Below are 17075 nucleotides of genomic sequence, written 5' to 3'. Positions count from 1 at the left end.
TATGTTTTGTCATTTATTATAATGTGTCCTACTGTTAAATGCACTTATGTGTTCCATTGTTAGGAAAGTGTTAACTGTGACTGTGAAGGAGGATGAATAGGGACATGTGTACTTTGGCCAATCAAGGCCACCTGCCCTTCTCCTCCAGTTCTGTCTAGACGGGGAGGAGTGAGTAGTGAGTTGTAGAGAGGAGAGTGTCTGGAGGTCCAGTCCAGATCTATGCTGTGTGACCTGCACCTCACCACATGAGGAAAAGTCTGAGAGACCCAGTTGCTGCAAAGATTCCAGTTCCTGAGTGACATTACCCTTCACCATGATCCAGCTGACCAGGTTGTCCATTTGTCAAGTTCCAGTTAGCTTTAGGGACAAGTGCCAAGAGAGCCGTTGGGCCCCATAGCTAAAAAAGGGGATAACGTGAGTAAAAGCCTCTGGCAACTCAGGTACATCCAAATTCATGCTGGCGGTAAGCCCTTACATTGGATTCCACAAGTGAAGTTGCAAGAGTCAGTGAGCTTCCAAGTCAAGTCAGGCCTAATTTCATTTAAATTGCACTCAATCAGTCTAGTCATTGTTCACGTTAAATTCAGACCACTCAAGTCACATTTTAGTTGAGGAAGACTACAAGTCCCGAAGTGTCAAGAAAGCAACTGTGGGTCCCTATAGCATCCTTTAGCGATACTACACTGAAACTGAACTGTACCATTTGTATTATGTTGCTTCAATTCCTGAAGTAAAGTTCTTTTCCCAAAAGTGGTTTCATAACCCAGCATTTGCAGTATTTCTTACCCGGCATCTAGCACCGGCAACCGCTCCATCCTTGTAGTGTGGTAGGTAAACACTCCTGGTATCACAATCACTTAACAAGGTCCCTTCACTCATAGTCTACATCCACGCCATTAACCCCAGCTCTCCACAAAATAACTAGTGCATTATTGGTTAAAATGCAGTAAAGAGTTGTCATATCCTCAAAGTATAATTTTACCTTTTTAAGAACTCCTCAAATAAAATGCGATGTGAATATCCCTGTCTTCGAATATTGACAGTTTCCAGGATCCCTGTGTAGCGTAGTTGCATGAGCACCCTTTCCCGACAGAATTTCATTGCCTCTCGGTCATCATTTGGTTTGATGCAGCGAACAAAATGAGGCTGCCCAACCACCATTTTGGATAATAAGTCCATAAGGGAATACTATACAAGAGAGATAAAAGTGCAGTTTCATAACTTATAAATTATATATAAGTTCAATGTGCATTTCAACAAATCATATAAAGGACTTGTATATTGTTTAAAGGGGTTTTCTGGTGTTATTTTGTTTTTATTTTAAAGAGATAAATTTGTTGAGAATACAAAACAAGCCTTACTTACCTCCCTGCTCCCTTGCAACACTGCTGCTGCAGTTATGACACTTACTGTGCCCCTGCTGACCTCCACATCTTGCCCCCTGGTTCTGACAAACTGGAAATGCCAAACTCAATGATTCTTAATGACCTGCTGTGTGTACATTCCCACTCATTTTCTGTGTATCGAGACCGAAAAACAAGCAGAGGTCAGCTGGTACCAGGGCAGTGTCAGAGCAGCAAGGTAAGAAGAGGGGAGGCAGGTAAGGGTCTTTAAAAAAAAAAAAAAAAAAAACGGACAGCTCCTTCGCATATTGTCAAACTGATGGTACCTATAAATAACACTGAAAATCCCTAAAAATAAAATAGTTTTACACAGCGTAGTGCTGTGGCCCTTGGGAAAGGCCATCAATATGTGATTAGTTTGGGTCCAACTCCTGGTACTGATCAGCTGGCTGAAGGGGTCGCAACACTCCAAACATTTGGCAGAGTATGTGCCTGGTAGTGCCGCTAACTGCTGCTAAATCCCATTGAAAATGGGCACTGTCATTAAATATGATTTTTAATATTTGATTCCTTATGCCAAATAAATAACTTTTGTAATTGGCTTTGATAAAAAAAAAAAAAAAAAACATTTTATGTTCATTTTTTCTGCTGTATTTCTGGCCACCAGGGGTCTCCCATCTTGGCCAGAACACATTCCGTCTGGTCAAAATCTCAGATTTTGGTCTCCTGCTTGTAATGGCAGGAGACTAAACTCAGGAAGTGTTTCTCTGCACTAAGCTTGATTGACAGCTGAACAGAGCCTCACTGAAAGATACAAAGACTGAAAGCTGCTGCACGGACCCTCAGAGGTCTTCCATTCATCACAGCTGTGGGCGAATATGGCAGCAAGTGTTCAATTTCCCTGCAGTGCCACCACTATGGGTTCACACATAGTAATTTGGTCAGTATTTTTTATCCAAAATGAAGAATGGGCCCAGTACAGAGAACACTTGGTACTCCACTTAGTGAAAATATGTTTTGTCAAGTGTTCTTTGTACTAGTTTGAAAAGGATAAGGATTCTACTTGTGCACTGTGACTAAGGAGGGTGCAGTATCTCCACCACTTGCAGAATGGGCCCAAACACAGAAAAGGGGCAAATGTTTCCAGTATTATAGTTTTTCTCTGTGTCGGTTCCACTCTTGATTTTGGATTCAAATACTGACCAAAATACAGTGCCTGAACCCAGCCTAATTAAAACTTGTCAAGTCTCATAGTTAAATGGGTGATTAACATATATTACATGGAATAAAGCTCCAGAATTATTCACTGGATTTCAGTTGTGTATCTACATTTGTACTTTCATGGTTTGTCAAAGGATAGGGGATAAGATGTATGATCATAGGTGTCCCGCCGCTGGGAACCCCAGCGATCTTGGTGCAGCCCCAGGCATTCTGGTGCAGCCCCAGGGACGTGATGTCACGGCCATTCCCCTAGTGACATCATGGCCACGCCCGTAGTGACATCACACCACGTCCCCGTCTCCTTTGGATAGGGGATAAGATATATAAAGCCGGAATACCCCTTTAATTGATGAATATATCATTGGCTATTCTACATACATGAATATTATACATACATTATTTCAGGATCTCAAAAAAGTCCACCCACCCTAAAATAAGAAGCCACAGTCTGTCTTTTCATGTTTGTTGTTTCTTCCGGATGCCTCATCTTTTCCATTGTATCCACCTAATTGAAAAACAATAGAGAATATTTCAGGCCGTTATTATACAGAGGGGTGTTAAGCCTTCAATACTTCATTCTCAGTAATTCCACTATGGAGCCATATGGACCAGATGAGAACAATAAGCAGCCTTCATAATGGTCGGCATGGGGGTTTGTTACCTTCGATATGACATGGGTGCACTGTATTATTTAGTCACAATAACTGAATACAGGAAAGTCAATGACAAGATATTCCAAATTCTTCACAACTGAAAGATATATATATATATATATATATATATATATATATATATATATATATATATAATGTGATATCTGCATACAGCATCATCACTGGGCTGGACTGCATACAGTCCATCTGTGTGTGCGGTACTAACATAATTGTCTTAGGGTTATGGTAGACTCAGATATATATTAACTCTCTATATTCAGTCCCTTTTTGAGCTTGTTACCTGCAAAGAGCATGTGTGAAGAGATGAAGGAAGAGATTTAGGGAGGTGCAGCACTGTGGAGAGCATGTCATGTGGCAGGGTGGTCTGGCTAACCTGATGAATTTACTGTGAGCCCCAGTAATACTTATGTCGATGGGGGTCCTGCACTGGATATAAAGTCTTTGACACTTGGTGTAGCATCTGGGGTTGTACTCGTGGTGTTAAATAAAGGAGAACTGTAGTGCAATATAACTTATCCCCTATGCTTCGGATAGGGGATAAGTTATATTGCACTACAGTTCTCCTTTAAGTGCAGTAGGCAAGAAATCCAAACACTGGAATAACTTGCAAACAACATGGAATGTTTACTTAAAGGTCTGCAGATTCAGTCTCTTTGGCATTTTTATAATTATATATGTGGTGTTTTGTTTATTAATTAATATATACAAAGGTATGTTGACTGCTCCTCCGAGCCCTGATGAACCCCAAATCACAAGTTAGGGTGAAACGCGTAGGTTATAAGGAGTAAGAGTTTAGACATATTGTGTCATTTTATTGTCTATTTTTCTATGTTTGGTATTCTTGGTTCTGTACATCATTTATATCCCTTGTCCCTGTCCACACTTATTCCAGTCAGGGCAAGGGGTTAGACTAGGCAGGGTCGGTTAGATCAGGTTAATCACCTGTATCCTATACCCCACCCTGGTTTCTTTGTCTTTCATTCTGTAATATATATATGATGCAATTTTTCTGAGCACTTTATTGTGAGGCAATGTCTTTTTATTACAATCTTTAATAAAAATAAACATTTTAGCTCATTTGTGTATACATCTGTGGCCTCATTGGTAGATTTAAGTTGATTGACTCTTTGGCAGAGAGTTGCAAAGTTACAAGCTTTTAGGTAGATGAGAGGAGTGTTGGTCACTGTCACTTTAAAATGCAGTTATAGCAAATCTACTAACTGAAAGTCTTTAATGGACTTTTCACACAGTTGCCTTAGTAGTGGTGCACACTACTTAAAGGGGTACTCCGGTGGAAAACTTTTTTTTTTTTAAATCAACTAGTGCCAGAAAGCTAAACAGATTTGTAAATTACTTCTATTAAAAAATCTTAATCCTTTCAGTACTTATTAGCTGCTTAATACTACAGAGAAAATTATTTTCTTTTTGGAACACAGAGCTGACTGCTGACATCATGAGCCCAGTGCTCTCTGCTGACCCCTCTGTCCATTTTAGGAACTGTCCAGAGCAGCATATGTTTGCTATGGGGATTTTCTCCTCCTCTGGACAGTTCTTAAAATGGACAGAGATGTCAGCAGAGAGCACTGTGCTCGTGATTCAGCAAAGAGCTCTGTGTTCCAAAAAGAAAAGAATTTCCTCTGTAGTATTCAGCAGCTAATAAGTACTGGAAGGATTAAGATTTTTTTAATAGAAGTAATTTACAAATGTGTTTAACTTTCTGGCCCCGGTTGATTTAAAAAAAAAAAAAAAAAAAAAAGGTTTTCCACCGGAGTACCCCTTTAACCCCTTGGATCCTGATACTACTACACTAGGGTGTGTCTCCACCCCCCCACCCCCCCATAGTAAACTATGTATACTAAAAGAATTCTTCATAATGTTTTTAGCCACATAGCTCTAACTTTGACTGGAACTCCACTTCTTGGAGCTGGACACAGGATACTTGAAGAACGATTCCCAAACAGCATGGACTGGAGACATCCTTTTGGGTGAGATCTTCCAAGCTCTGCACAGTGCCATGATCACTGCACGTACGACTTGTCTCTGGTTAGATGTTTCTAGCATCTGGCACAATAGTTGAGTCTTGCTTGCAGCAGACTGTAGCTGAAACTGGTTACTGTACTTATTGGACCTTAAAGGAACACTATAACTAGGTGCATACATTTTTCTATGACTGACTGGTCAAACAGGAGCAGGAGCAGAGATATAAATTTTTCTCTGGCCGTAGCCAAACTCAACTGGTTTTTGGACTCAGCCTTCTGGGGAGAGGTGGCTGAACACATCCCTCAACTTTTCCACAAGCTTCTGCATAGGGACTAGTGTGTCATTTGACCAATGATCTACTCATATTGTACAAAGTATGTAAATGTTCAACTCTTATGTAAATGTTTAACACTTCCACACAACATCTTTATACTTTGGTAGCTGGGACAAGGGTATCGGGACACTGCACAAGTATTTTCTAAATAACCATGTCTAGAAAGCTGATGCGGTCTTAAAGAGTTTTCATGAGTTTCCACAAAGCAGAAATTATTTATAATTTTTTGAGACAACTACACAAAACTAGTATTTGAGAGGGGTGGAGGGCCAATAAATATGGGATATAAAAGAATGGAAACATTTTCACAGAGAAGTCTTACAAAGATGTGGTCTTTTGGTGAGGTTGCACTGTACGGAATATTCGTTATTATCAGTCTCCTTACTCCATACAGATACTGACCTTAATACGGCCTGCATTGAGCTGAGGAGGTAAAGATCTTGAAGCCGCTGTCACCCGTGCTCTTGACTGAGCCAGATTCCCTGTCGAGGAAAAAATATCTATTATTTAGTCTTTGGCTAATAAACTTTACCATTAGCATTTGGCCAAGATGGTGGAGTATCCTCTGTTTATGTAGTTATTTGTTAATTTGTTAATTAGTTTTTTAAGTCAACTTTCTTAATATTACATTAATGCAATACACAGCCAACACTGTATCTAGATATGATATGTGCTTACTCAGGAGGTACATTACCTATTTGGCACTTTACACATGATTATGGACAAAGTTAACAAAATACTGTTCATGCTTCCTTAGGGAAATTCTGGTGCTGGCATTATGGTGGTGGGGTACAGAGACTGACATTTTAAAAGTTACTATTGTTGGCATTTGTTGGACTAGTGGCTGAAACGTATGGTGGCTATTATATAAGCACTAGTTTGTTACTGTTACTTAATCTGGTAAAAACTAACCCCTTGGAGGATTTTTTTTTTAAGCAAAAACACAATATAACACTAGAAGTTAGGGCTAACCTAAAGAACCAGTCTCAGAGATATGCCTTACACCAGGACCCATGGATATAGACAACAATAGACTGAAGCTGCCCTATTCAGATGAATTGGAGAGGGTACTGGACATTCTCTGTGACCTTTTCAGAAGTCATTCTACAGAGAGGGAGTAAGCTGATCTCTGCTGTGATAGATCCAGTGTTATCTCTATACTGGTGTCACCTTTCACTGTGCTCCTGTCTGTGATGAGAAATTACTATACTGTGAGCAGGAAATCCTGGCTTAGTTTTAGCCCTAGTTACCAGAATGAAAACTGCAAAATGTAAAGATTATTTGAGTAAATTGCAAAATTAGAAAGAAAAAAAAACAGAAAGCACCATAAATTCTAGTTAATATAAAAAGATGATTTAAACAATGCGTAATGTTTTGATGACACGTTCTATTTGAGTATGGCTATGCAGATAACAAGGCCTGATCGTCATGCTGTAGTCATGTGCATTGAGCCTGTTCTGAGTTGCAATTAATACCTACTAAAGACCAGTAAGTATTTTATGTGCTGCTGTACTGTGCCTCCACCAGCACTGTATTTTACCCTGGAAGCAATGCTTCTTTTTTTTTTTTCTTTAATCGATTACCGCATATGAAATCAGATGCTCTCAGAGATACAACGTGGACTCATAGTATTACAAAAAAGATCTAAAAATAGTAAAATAAGCAATCACTGAAGTGCTCTACATGCATAAAGAAAGCTGCCAATGTTCAGTATTATTAGTTCCAGGCAGGATTTTGAGAAACCTATGTTATTTGTAAACAGAAGAAAAGACGTGGATGTGCCAATGGAGTTAACACCAAGCAAATAAACTGTCTGGAGCAGCATAGCTGAGTATTACTTCCTAAGATGCTGCACTTAGTAATTGGAAACAAATCAATTCATTGTGGGGCTGAATTTATAAGCAATATTCCAGAACTAGAAGCCATTTTAAATCAAAACTCCCGCCTCTTTCTACTTTCAAACAGAACATAACATGACAATACAGCATATTATTTCAGTCAGGTTTCATTAATGAAATACATTTAAATACATTTTGCTAGTTATTTATTAAACATCTTGATATATACTAGTTTGTATACTGACTACTAGAAGAGACACAATATGCTGATACTTCCTGTGTTCTGCAGCTCACTTGTTAGCTTTGCTGTATGGCTTAGGGCAGAATAAGCAGAAACACCTCATTATCATTATCAATAGCATTATCATTTATCAAGTGGAGACTTTAATAACCTTTTTCTTTCACTTTACTCCCATCCATTTCACCTGCCATGAAGCGCACATACCCTCTCTACTGTCTATACAGACAATGCTGAGTTAAGTGTATATCTTCAATGTGGCTTCAACAAACAATACAACACTTAACAGAAAATAACAGATTATTTCTCTTCTACAGAATTATGTCCAAATTTTGTAGCACTTTCTTTTTATGGGATCCCCACAGCAGTAAATTAAAAAGGTGTAAAAAAACAGATGTACTCAGACTGGTGGTAAATACTAATAAAAAAGCTATACTTGCCCTCATCCCTTCCCTGCCCTTGTCCCGAAGCTCTGATCCCAATGCACAACCCTTACCCACAGATTGGCTGCCAGGCATTCTGGGGGTTGTAGTCTGTAGGTCCACAGTTTGGAAATTATTAATTATGACTATAGAGCATTTTTGGGTTGAGGTAGAACCGGCTGTATAGAGCATGTAAGTAGCAACTGTGAGAATTGATCCTGTCCACCTGATCCAATATTGCTGCTGAACAATTTTAACACCTATTGAAATCTTTGCCACATTGTTATAATGGAATACTGCAGTTCTGAAGACCATCACCTGTTGTCTATGGTGGATACCGTGATATGTGCCTGTGTTAATATAGGTCTTACTTATTGTAATCTTGTCTGAGATTATAATAAAATGAGATATGCTGAGAAGTGATTTCGAATAAACAAGAAGTGTCAGCCTATTCTAAAGCTCTGTGGTCAATATAGCATTATACTAAGTTTTTAAAGTAGATAATGGCATGAAAAACATTCAATCTTGATGTCCTGGATTAGTCCTGGAGCGGGATCACCTTTTGCTACCATGAACACTCCTCTGGTGACTGTTGCCTCAAAGGTCCCCAGCTCAGTCTCAGGTCTATTTCTTTAAATGTATTACTATGTAAGTGTATTTTTCTATATGTGTATGTCTTCTGCATGCACGTGCAAGGGGGTTAATTGGCTGTACCCCAAATCCTTATCTTCACTGTGTTAAGCTTGTAACACCTGACATGTTTGAGCCCAGCATGTACCAATAGGGATAGAGAACCAGTCTACTCAGGAGCACTACGAGTAAAACAATTCCTAAGTCTATATTCTTCACATTTTTCAAGGACTCTGACAGTGACATATAATTTAACTAGCTATCTCTAATTATGTTTCTATACTAACTACAACCCTACTTCTGGCATCAAGAACCGGACAAACCTGACAGCCACATGTCCAAATCTGTTTCACAACATTTACACCAGACCCCCGCTCACCAAATAAACAATCAGTAATTTTCTGAGAACCCTGTGCATTCCCTTTAAGTGGTTATCCACCATAAGGTGACTTTACTACTTACCTGCCAGACAGTAATGGGCATGCTTAAGAAGGATCGGTGCTTGACTTGGCACTAAATGGCTAGGTGGTGAGTCCTTTATTAGGCTGCTGCTTTCTTTTTGCGAACTGGCTATTTCCTGTTTGAGTTCCCTCCCTCCAACTATAAGTCCAAGTTTGTAAGTGTGAGGTCACTTTCTCCCTCCCACACATCAGCCACCCCACCCTTTGCAGTACACCTTAGCTGAGTACACCTGCATGCACCTGTATGTTGTTCTAAAACTACAATTCCCTGCAGCCCTGTGGAGAATCTCCTTCCCACCCAATGGTTACTTTACCCAATGAAGCATAGACATGCTCCCTTTCAACACCTGACTAGTGATGTAATGCCTCAGCCGCGACGAAACTTAGGAAAACCTGAGGCAACACTCATTTTGTATGCTGCAAAAAAAAAAACATTGGAGAAAAGTTTACATAAGAGTTGCGAGGGCAGCCATCAAAAACAGGTGCAGACACTATATTATGAACTACACTATTTTTACAGCCTCAATAGCACAGTCAAATAAAAAGAAAATCCTGGAATACCCCTTTAACTATTTACAACTACATAGTTAGTTCATTGCATTCAGATATCATAGTAAGTGCCACCACTGTCCTTTGTAAAAACACATATAATCACTTTCCGTGCCAGACGGAAAACTCAGCTCTACTGCTGCTGCTGACTCGGCTCATCTACATCTGTATGTCATAGTTACAATAGTCTTCTTCACCCACACATTTACACAATGTATGGCTGTTGAAGATTGACCATATCTTATAGTAGCGATGTGCAAAATTCATCTGTAAAACAGCCAAGTATATTTTTAAAGTTTATGCAAAGTTTAACACAAGATGTCCAAATGTTTTCTCTGGCTATATCTTCAGAGGCTCCGCTGATTAATAGCATTGGAAGAAGCCTTTGAAGCAGGATTGGTGACATCAAAGTCCTAATTCTTGGGTGGCAGGATTCTTATAATGAGTAGGAAGCATTTTAGCAAATTTCAAAAGGATTTAGAACATGAATAAACAATAGACCTATGCAGATGTACTGTACACCTTGTCCAAACAGACCTTACACAAACTCGATTTTTCTATGCCGCTATTTTTCTTCAATGTTGGCTGCTTGGTCCATTTTTAATGGGCACTAAAATTCTACTGTCTCATCAGATCTTATATGGCTGCTTGGTCCATTTTAAATGGGCGCTAAAATTCTACCGCCTAATCAGATCTTATATTCTGCTTTCTAGGTGTCATCTAGATTTTTTTTGGAGGTAGCCGTATTGCCTGAGCACCTGCTGTGTTCACAGCATTTAGAGATATGCTTTACAGCAGCTACAAGGACATGGGAAACAGTAGACTTGGGGGGCTTATTGACATAATGGAAAGGTTTTCTAGACATGCTGTGTGACCTGTGCATAGTACATTGTGCAGAAAGGGGGAGGAGTGGTTCTGTAACCTGACTTATGGTGAATAGCCCGATTCTGTTTTAGATATATACCAGTGTCTTTTTCATTGTAATCCTGCCTGTGATGATATTGTGGAGAATGCAGAGACAATTTATCTACAGAACAGGAAGTGTCAGCTTATTGGCCAGAGTGAAATCTACAAAATTTCATGATTGTTTTAAAATATACATAGTATAAATGGAAAGTTTGGAAAAAAATCTTTAAAAAAATCTTTAAATGAAAAGTAAAAATTAAATGGGCACTCTCATTAAAACAAATTTTTGCTATTGCACTCCTTATAGTAATTAAAAAATCGTTCTAATGTACTTTGTTTAAAAAAATTTAGTTTTCTATGTTTTATTTGTTTTTATAAAAGCTGCCACTAAGTGGATCCCTACTTGTCCAGAGCACATTTCCCCCCATGTCTTACACAGACTTTGGACTCCCGCTAGCCGCAGGCGATATGATCATCCTTTCAAATGTCCACATTGCTGCGATATGTATTATTCACGGCATCTGATGGGTTAATGGCAGACATCAGTCGGTACCTGCCATGCATGATACGAGCACTGCTCCGGTGCTTGCGTCATATACAGGAAGAAAACTGATTGGTTGCTATGGACAACTGCACCACTCTTCCTCTACACAGGTTTTGATAAATCTCCCCCATTGTTTCCAAAGTGTTTTTCCCCCCCTATATGTGATAGGGAATGTAGGTTTCATTGTATAAGTGTGAGCTTGAATTAAGCTCTTCCATTAACAAGTAGAAAAATACTCTTAGTCCAACTTCTACTGGTTAAGCTGCTATAAACAATAGTTCATAGCAAAGTTGAATTGTCAGGGGTCTGGGCCAAAAATACAATATGTGAGTCAGCCTTGAGTATAACTAACTAGGAATAAGCACAAATATTTAAAGGGGTAATCCGGCCAAATACATCTTATCCCGGGGGTCTCGCCTCTGGGACCCCCGCGATCTCCGTGCAGCACCCGCATGTCTCGGAAAGCTCTTTGTTTCTGGGACTGGGGACGTAACGTCACACCACGCCCCCTTGTGATGTCATGCCATGCCTCCTCCATTCATGTCTATGGGAGGGGGCATGATGGCCATAAGCCCCCTCCCATAGACATGAATGGAGGGGCATGGTTTGACGTCACAACGGGGCATGGCATTAAGTCCCGTCCTCACTCCCGGAAACAAAGAGCTTTCCGAGACTGGAGATGCAGCCCCGCATAGAATGCAGGTGCTGCTCTTTGGCCGCATAACCCCTTAAGGACCGGGGTTTTTTTCCGTTTTTGCATTTTCGTTTTTTGCTCCTTGCCTTTAAAAAAATCATAACTCTTTCAATTTTGCACCTAAAAATCCATATGATGGCTTATTTTTTGCGCCACCAATTCTACTTTGTAATGACATCAGTCATTTTGCCCAAAAATCTACGGTGAAATGGAAAAAAAATCATTGTGCGACAAAATTGAAAAAAAAAAACGCAGTTTTGTAACTTTTGGGGGACGTAGTACATTTTTCGGTAAAAATTACACCTTATCTTTATTCTGAAGGTCCATACTATTAAAATGATACCCTACTTATATAGGTTTGTCGGACTTCTGGAAAAAATCATAACTACATGCAGGAAAATTAATATGTTTAAAATTGTCATCTTCTGACCCCTATAACTTTTTTATTTTTCCGTGTATGGGGCGGTATGAGGGCTCATTTTTTGCACCGTGATCTGAAGTTTTTAACGGTACCATTTTTGCATTGATAGGACTTTTATTCATTTTTAAATGATATAAAAAGTGACCAAAAATGCACTATTTTGGACTTTGGAATTTTTTTGCGCGCACGCCATTGACCGAGCGGTTTAATTAATGATATATTTTTATAATTCGGACATTTCTGCACGCGGTGATACCATATATGTTTATTTTTATTTTTATTTACACTGTGTTTTTTTTTTATTGGAAAAGGGGGGTGATTCAAACTTTTAATAGGGGAGGAGTTAAATGATCTTTATTCACTTTTTTTTCACTTTTTTTGCAGTGTTATAGCTCCCATAGGGACCTATAACACTGCACACACTGATCTCCTATGCTGATCACTGGTTTCTCATAAGAAACCAGTGATCAACGATTCTGCCGCATGACTGCTCATGCCTGGATCTCAGGCACTGAGCAGTCATTCGGCGATCGGACAGTGAGGAGGCAGGTAGGGGCCCTCCCGCTGTCCTGTCAGCTGTTCGGGATGCCGCGATTAGCCGCGGCTATCCCGAACAGCCCGACTGAGCTAGCCGGCCACTTTCGGTTTTGCTTTTAGCCGCACGGCTCAGCTCTGAGCCCGCGGCTAAAGGGTTAATAGCGCGCGGCGCCGCGATCGGCGCTGCGCGCTATTAGAGGCGGGTCCCGGCTTCATTATGACGCCGGGCCCGCCGTGATATGACACGGGGTTACTGTGTAACCCCGTGTTATATCAGGAGAGCAGGACCAAGGGCGTACCTGTACACCCTTGGTCCTTAAGGGGTTAAAGGGGTATTCCAGGCAAAATCTTTTTTTATATATATCAACTGGCTACAGAAAGTTAAACAGGTTTGTAAATTACTTCTATTAAAAAATCTTAATCCTTTCAATAGTTATTAGCTTCTGAAGTTTTCTGTCTAACTGCTCAATGATGATGTCACGTCCCGGGAGCTGTGCATGATGGGAGAATATCCCCATAGGAACTGCACAGCTCCCGGGACGTGAGTCATCAGAGAGCAGTTAGACAGAAAACAACAACTCAACTTCAGAAGCTAATAACTATTGGAAGGATTAAGATTTCTTAATAGAAGTAATTTACAAATCTGTTTAACTTTCCAGAGCCAGTTGATATATAAAAAAAGCCTGGAATACCCCTTTAAGGAACAGTCAAAATGTCCCCTGCGGGCCTATTACTGATAAGGATGGCCATTATGATTTTGATTACTGATCAATATATATATATATATATATATATATATATATATATATATATATTAAAAATAGATATAAGACATTTCAGCTTGCTAACTTGCTGACAAAGAAGATGAAGACCTTGGAACGGGGCCAAAAGAAGTGAGATAAGGGGCTGAAACTTGGAAGACAAAAGAGATATAGACTGTGTAGAAGGGCAGAGATATATCTGGAATTTTCCGGTAGAAGAGTGAGAGGGCAACAAGTGAACTACGGCCAAGAAAGAAATGGGTATTTAATATGCTAAAATATACAGATGCAATACTCAACTAACCAATCAAAATATCACTAACCTCCCTTTTTGTCAAATGTAAAAACCAATGTACTTTTGTGTAATAAACAGAACTCCTTGGGGCAGCTCCTTAGCCAGTATGCTGAGAAGAAGATATTATACCAACATTCTGTCTGGTGTGCATTTCTTGTGCCGGCACTCGGCAGTATACAGCAGCAGTCACGCACATTTTAAGGACTAACCATCAGCCATCCTTGACATTACTATCAATCCAATAATCCCGGAAATGTAATAATTCAGCACCTGCCTGACCCTAGGAATTCAATGCATACTCCCACATAAAGCAAACAAAGAGTTAAACACGAAATATGTAAGGTCTTTAGGAAAGCATACTGTGTGACCAGATTCCTGAATATATATGTGGCTTTTCTGTCTAAGTAGCGAATTTTCCAGCTCACTGTGTCTGATACCCAACAGAAAACAACTAATGATTTTCCACACTTGTAGGGAGTTTGTGGATGACAATGAGCAGCTGAGTGAAGAACTGCAAGTGAAGCGCTTTCTGGAGTTCTAAGAAAATAAAACACTGGAAATATACAGCGCCCGCTCCGGCGGATTCTACAGCCTATGAAGGCTGCAGGTGGAGAAGCGAAACCCATTCTGTAGCTTCACTATGAGAAGAGGAACAGGATCTCCTGGGGATTAGCAGGCTACCGCTTGTTCATCTGTTCTTTCTTTGAAATGACTTTATAATGGAGAAAACCATATAATGGGCAGAAAACTGACCCAAACTGTTTAAAAGTAGCAAGAATGTATGCAAAATCACGTTGTATTTTTACAAGTCTTTGTGAGATATTACACCAGATTCACTTATACTGTCTAATTCTTATACTAGACATTATAAATGCAAAAGATTTATCACAGTGCCTCAGGCTGTCAATACCGGGGCATCTGTAGGCTGTCTGGTCTAGGCTTAGATCAACTATTACTCTGCTTATTTACCGCAAGATTTTGCGCCAAAATGTTATTGGTTATGTTGACAAAGACACATTTTACTATTCCTTTTGATACACTATACAGGGTGGGCCATTTACATGGATACACCCTAATAAAATGAGAATGGTTGGTGATATTAACTTCCTGTTTGTGGCACATTAGTATATGTAAGGGGGGAAACTTTTCAAGATGGGTGGTGACCATGGTGGCCATTTTGAAGTTGGCCATTTTGAATCCAACTTTTGTTTTTTCAATAGTAAGAGGGTCATGTGACACATCAAACTTATTGGGAATTTCACATGAAAAACAATGATGTGCTTGGTTTTAACGTAACTTTATTCTTTCATGAGTTATTTACAAGTTTCTTACCACTTATAAAATGTGTTCATTGTGCTGCCCATTGTGTTGGCTTGTCAATGCAACCCTCTTCTCCCACTCTTCACACACTGATAGCAACACCGCAGAAGAAATGCTAGCACAGGCTTCCAGTATCCGTATCTTTCAGGTGCTGCAGAATGGGCAAAACAAAAATTGGAACAGGACCCTCAGTTTATGCGGAAGATTTTGTTCAGTGATGAGGCAAACTTTTATGTGAATGGTGAAGTTAACAAACAAAACCACTGCTATTGGTCTGACACTAACTCACATTGGATAGATCCCTCAAAGACTGTTGGAACACAAAAATTTATGGTATGGTGTGGTATATTGGGTACAAAGATAGTGGGGCCATTCTTAATCAATGGAAACCTCAAGGCCACTGGATATGTGAAATTGCTACATGATGATGTGTTTCCCTTTTTATGCACTGAAGCTGGCACATTCCCTGAGTTTTTCCAGCAAGATGGTGACCACCACATTATGGGTGTCAGGTCTGGTCATTCCTAGATGAACAGTTTCCTGGAAAGTGGATTGGTCGTCGTGGGCCAGCTGATTGGCCCCCAAGGTCTCCCGATCTGACCCCCTTAGACTTTTATCTTTGGGGTCATCTGAAGGCAATTGTCTATGCTGTGAAGATATGAGATGTGCCGCACCTGAAACTACGGATACTGGAAGCCTGTGCTAGCATTTCTCCTGCGGTGTATATAGTAGTATATAGCAGTGTATACGGATACTGGAAGCCTGTGCTAGAATTTCTCCTGCGGTGTTGCTATCAGTGTGTGAAGAGTGGGAGAAGAGGGTTGCATTGACCATCCAACACAATGGGCAGCACATTGAACACATTTTATAAGCGGTAAGAAACTTGTAAATAACTCATGAAATAATAAAGTTATGTTAAAACCAAGCACATCATTGTTTTTCTTGTGAAATTCCCAATAAGTTTGGTGTGTCACATGACCCTCTTCCTATTGAAAAACCAAAAGTTGGATTCAACATGGCCGACTTCAAAATGGCCACCATGGTCACCACCCATCTTGAAAAGTTTCCCCCCTCACATATACTAATGTGCCACAAACAGGAAGTTAATATCACCAACCATTCCCATTTTATTAAGGTGTATCCATATAAATGGCCCACCCTGTATATCACGAATGTATCACAATGTCAAATTGAAGAATTTTTAATTTTTTTTGGCACACACAGGATCCTTAAATAAGGGTATTTCAATGATAAAAACGTATCCCCTATTGATAGGATGGGGATAAGTGGCTTACCACAGGGGGTACAACCTCTGGGACCCAGTGCAATAACAAGAATGGAGACTCTTTACATTAAATGGAGTAGTGGTCGAGACGTGCATCCAGGCAGTTCAGTCATTTTCTATGGAACAACCGGAGATAGCCTAGTGCTGTGCTATATCCTGTGGCTCCATAGAGAATTAAAGGTCAAATTTAGTGATGAGCGGCAGGGGCCATATTCGAATTCGATATTTCACGAATATATGGCCGAATATTTGTCCTTTGATCGTGAAATTTGCATATTTGCTATGTTCATTCACTTTTATTTTCCATGCGAAAATCATAATGAAATATCCATGCGCATTCATATCTCTTACTCTACACTATCTGCTAAACTACACAGTTTTTACACAGTACACATCATTGTTGTAATTGTCATTATGAATATGTAGCGCTATATTCTAAATATTTGCAAAATCGCTAAGTGCTGATATTCGCGGTAAAAATTAGCATTTCAATATTCGTGCTCAACACTAGTCAAATGGTTTGGACCTTGACTCTCCCACTGCTTCATTCAGTGGGGAGAGTCAAGGACGAATTCCCCCTTTCTCCTCCTCGATGGCGGATACATTTTATTGCTGGAATAAA

The 17075-nt window shown here is 39.8% G+C and overlaps 1 protein-coding gene across 11 annotated transcripts in view; it reads right to left on the bottom strand.

The window, feature by feature from the left end:
• Positions 1-17075, bottom strand: part of MYO3B (myosin IIIB) — a 523821-nt gene that overhangs the window by 140613 nt on the left and 366133 nt on the right. For all 11 annotated transcript variants that reach the window (XM_056536145.1, XM_056536147.1, XM_056536146.1 and 8 more), the window contains 3 exons: positions 5955-6034; positions 2992-3069; positions 983-1188 (listed from right to left, as the gene is read on the bottom strand). In XM_056536145.1, coding sequence (XP_056392120.1) covers positions 983-1188; positions 2992-3069; positions 5955-6034 — 364 coding nt within the window. The remainder of the gene's footprint in view (positions 1-982; positions 1189-2991; positions 3070-5954; positions 6035-17075) is intronic.

The sequence above is a fragment of the Hyla sarda genome, chromosome 8 (genome assembly GCF_029499605.1).
Source record: "Hyla sarda isolate aHylSar1 chromosome 8, aHylSar1.hap1, whole genome shotgun sequence".
In the NCBI taxonomy this organism is placed as follows: domain Eukaryota; kingdom Metazoa; phylum Chordata; class Amphibia; order Anura; family Hylidae; genus Hyla; species Hyla sarda.
Note: the sequence above shows the minus strand (reverse complement) of the source record. Positions and strands in the feature narration are given on the sequence as shown.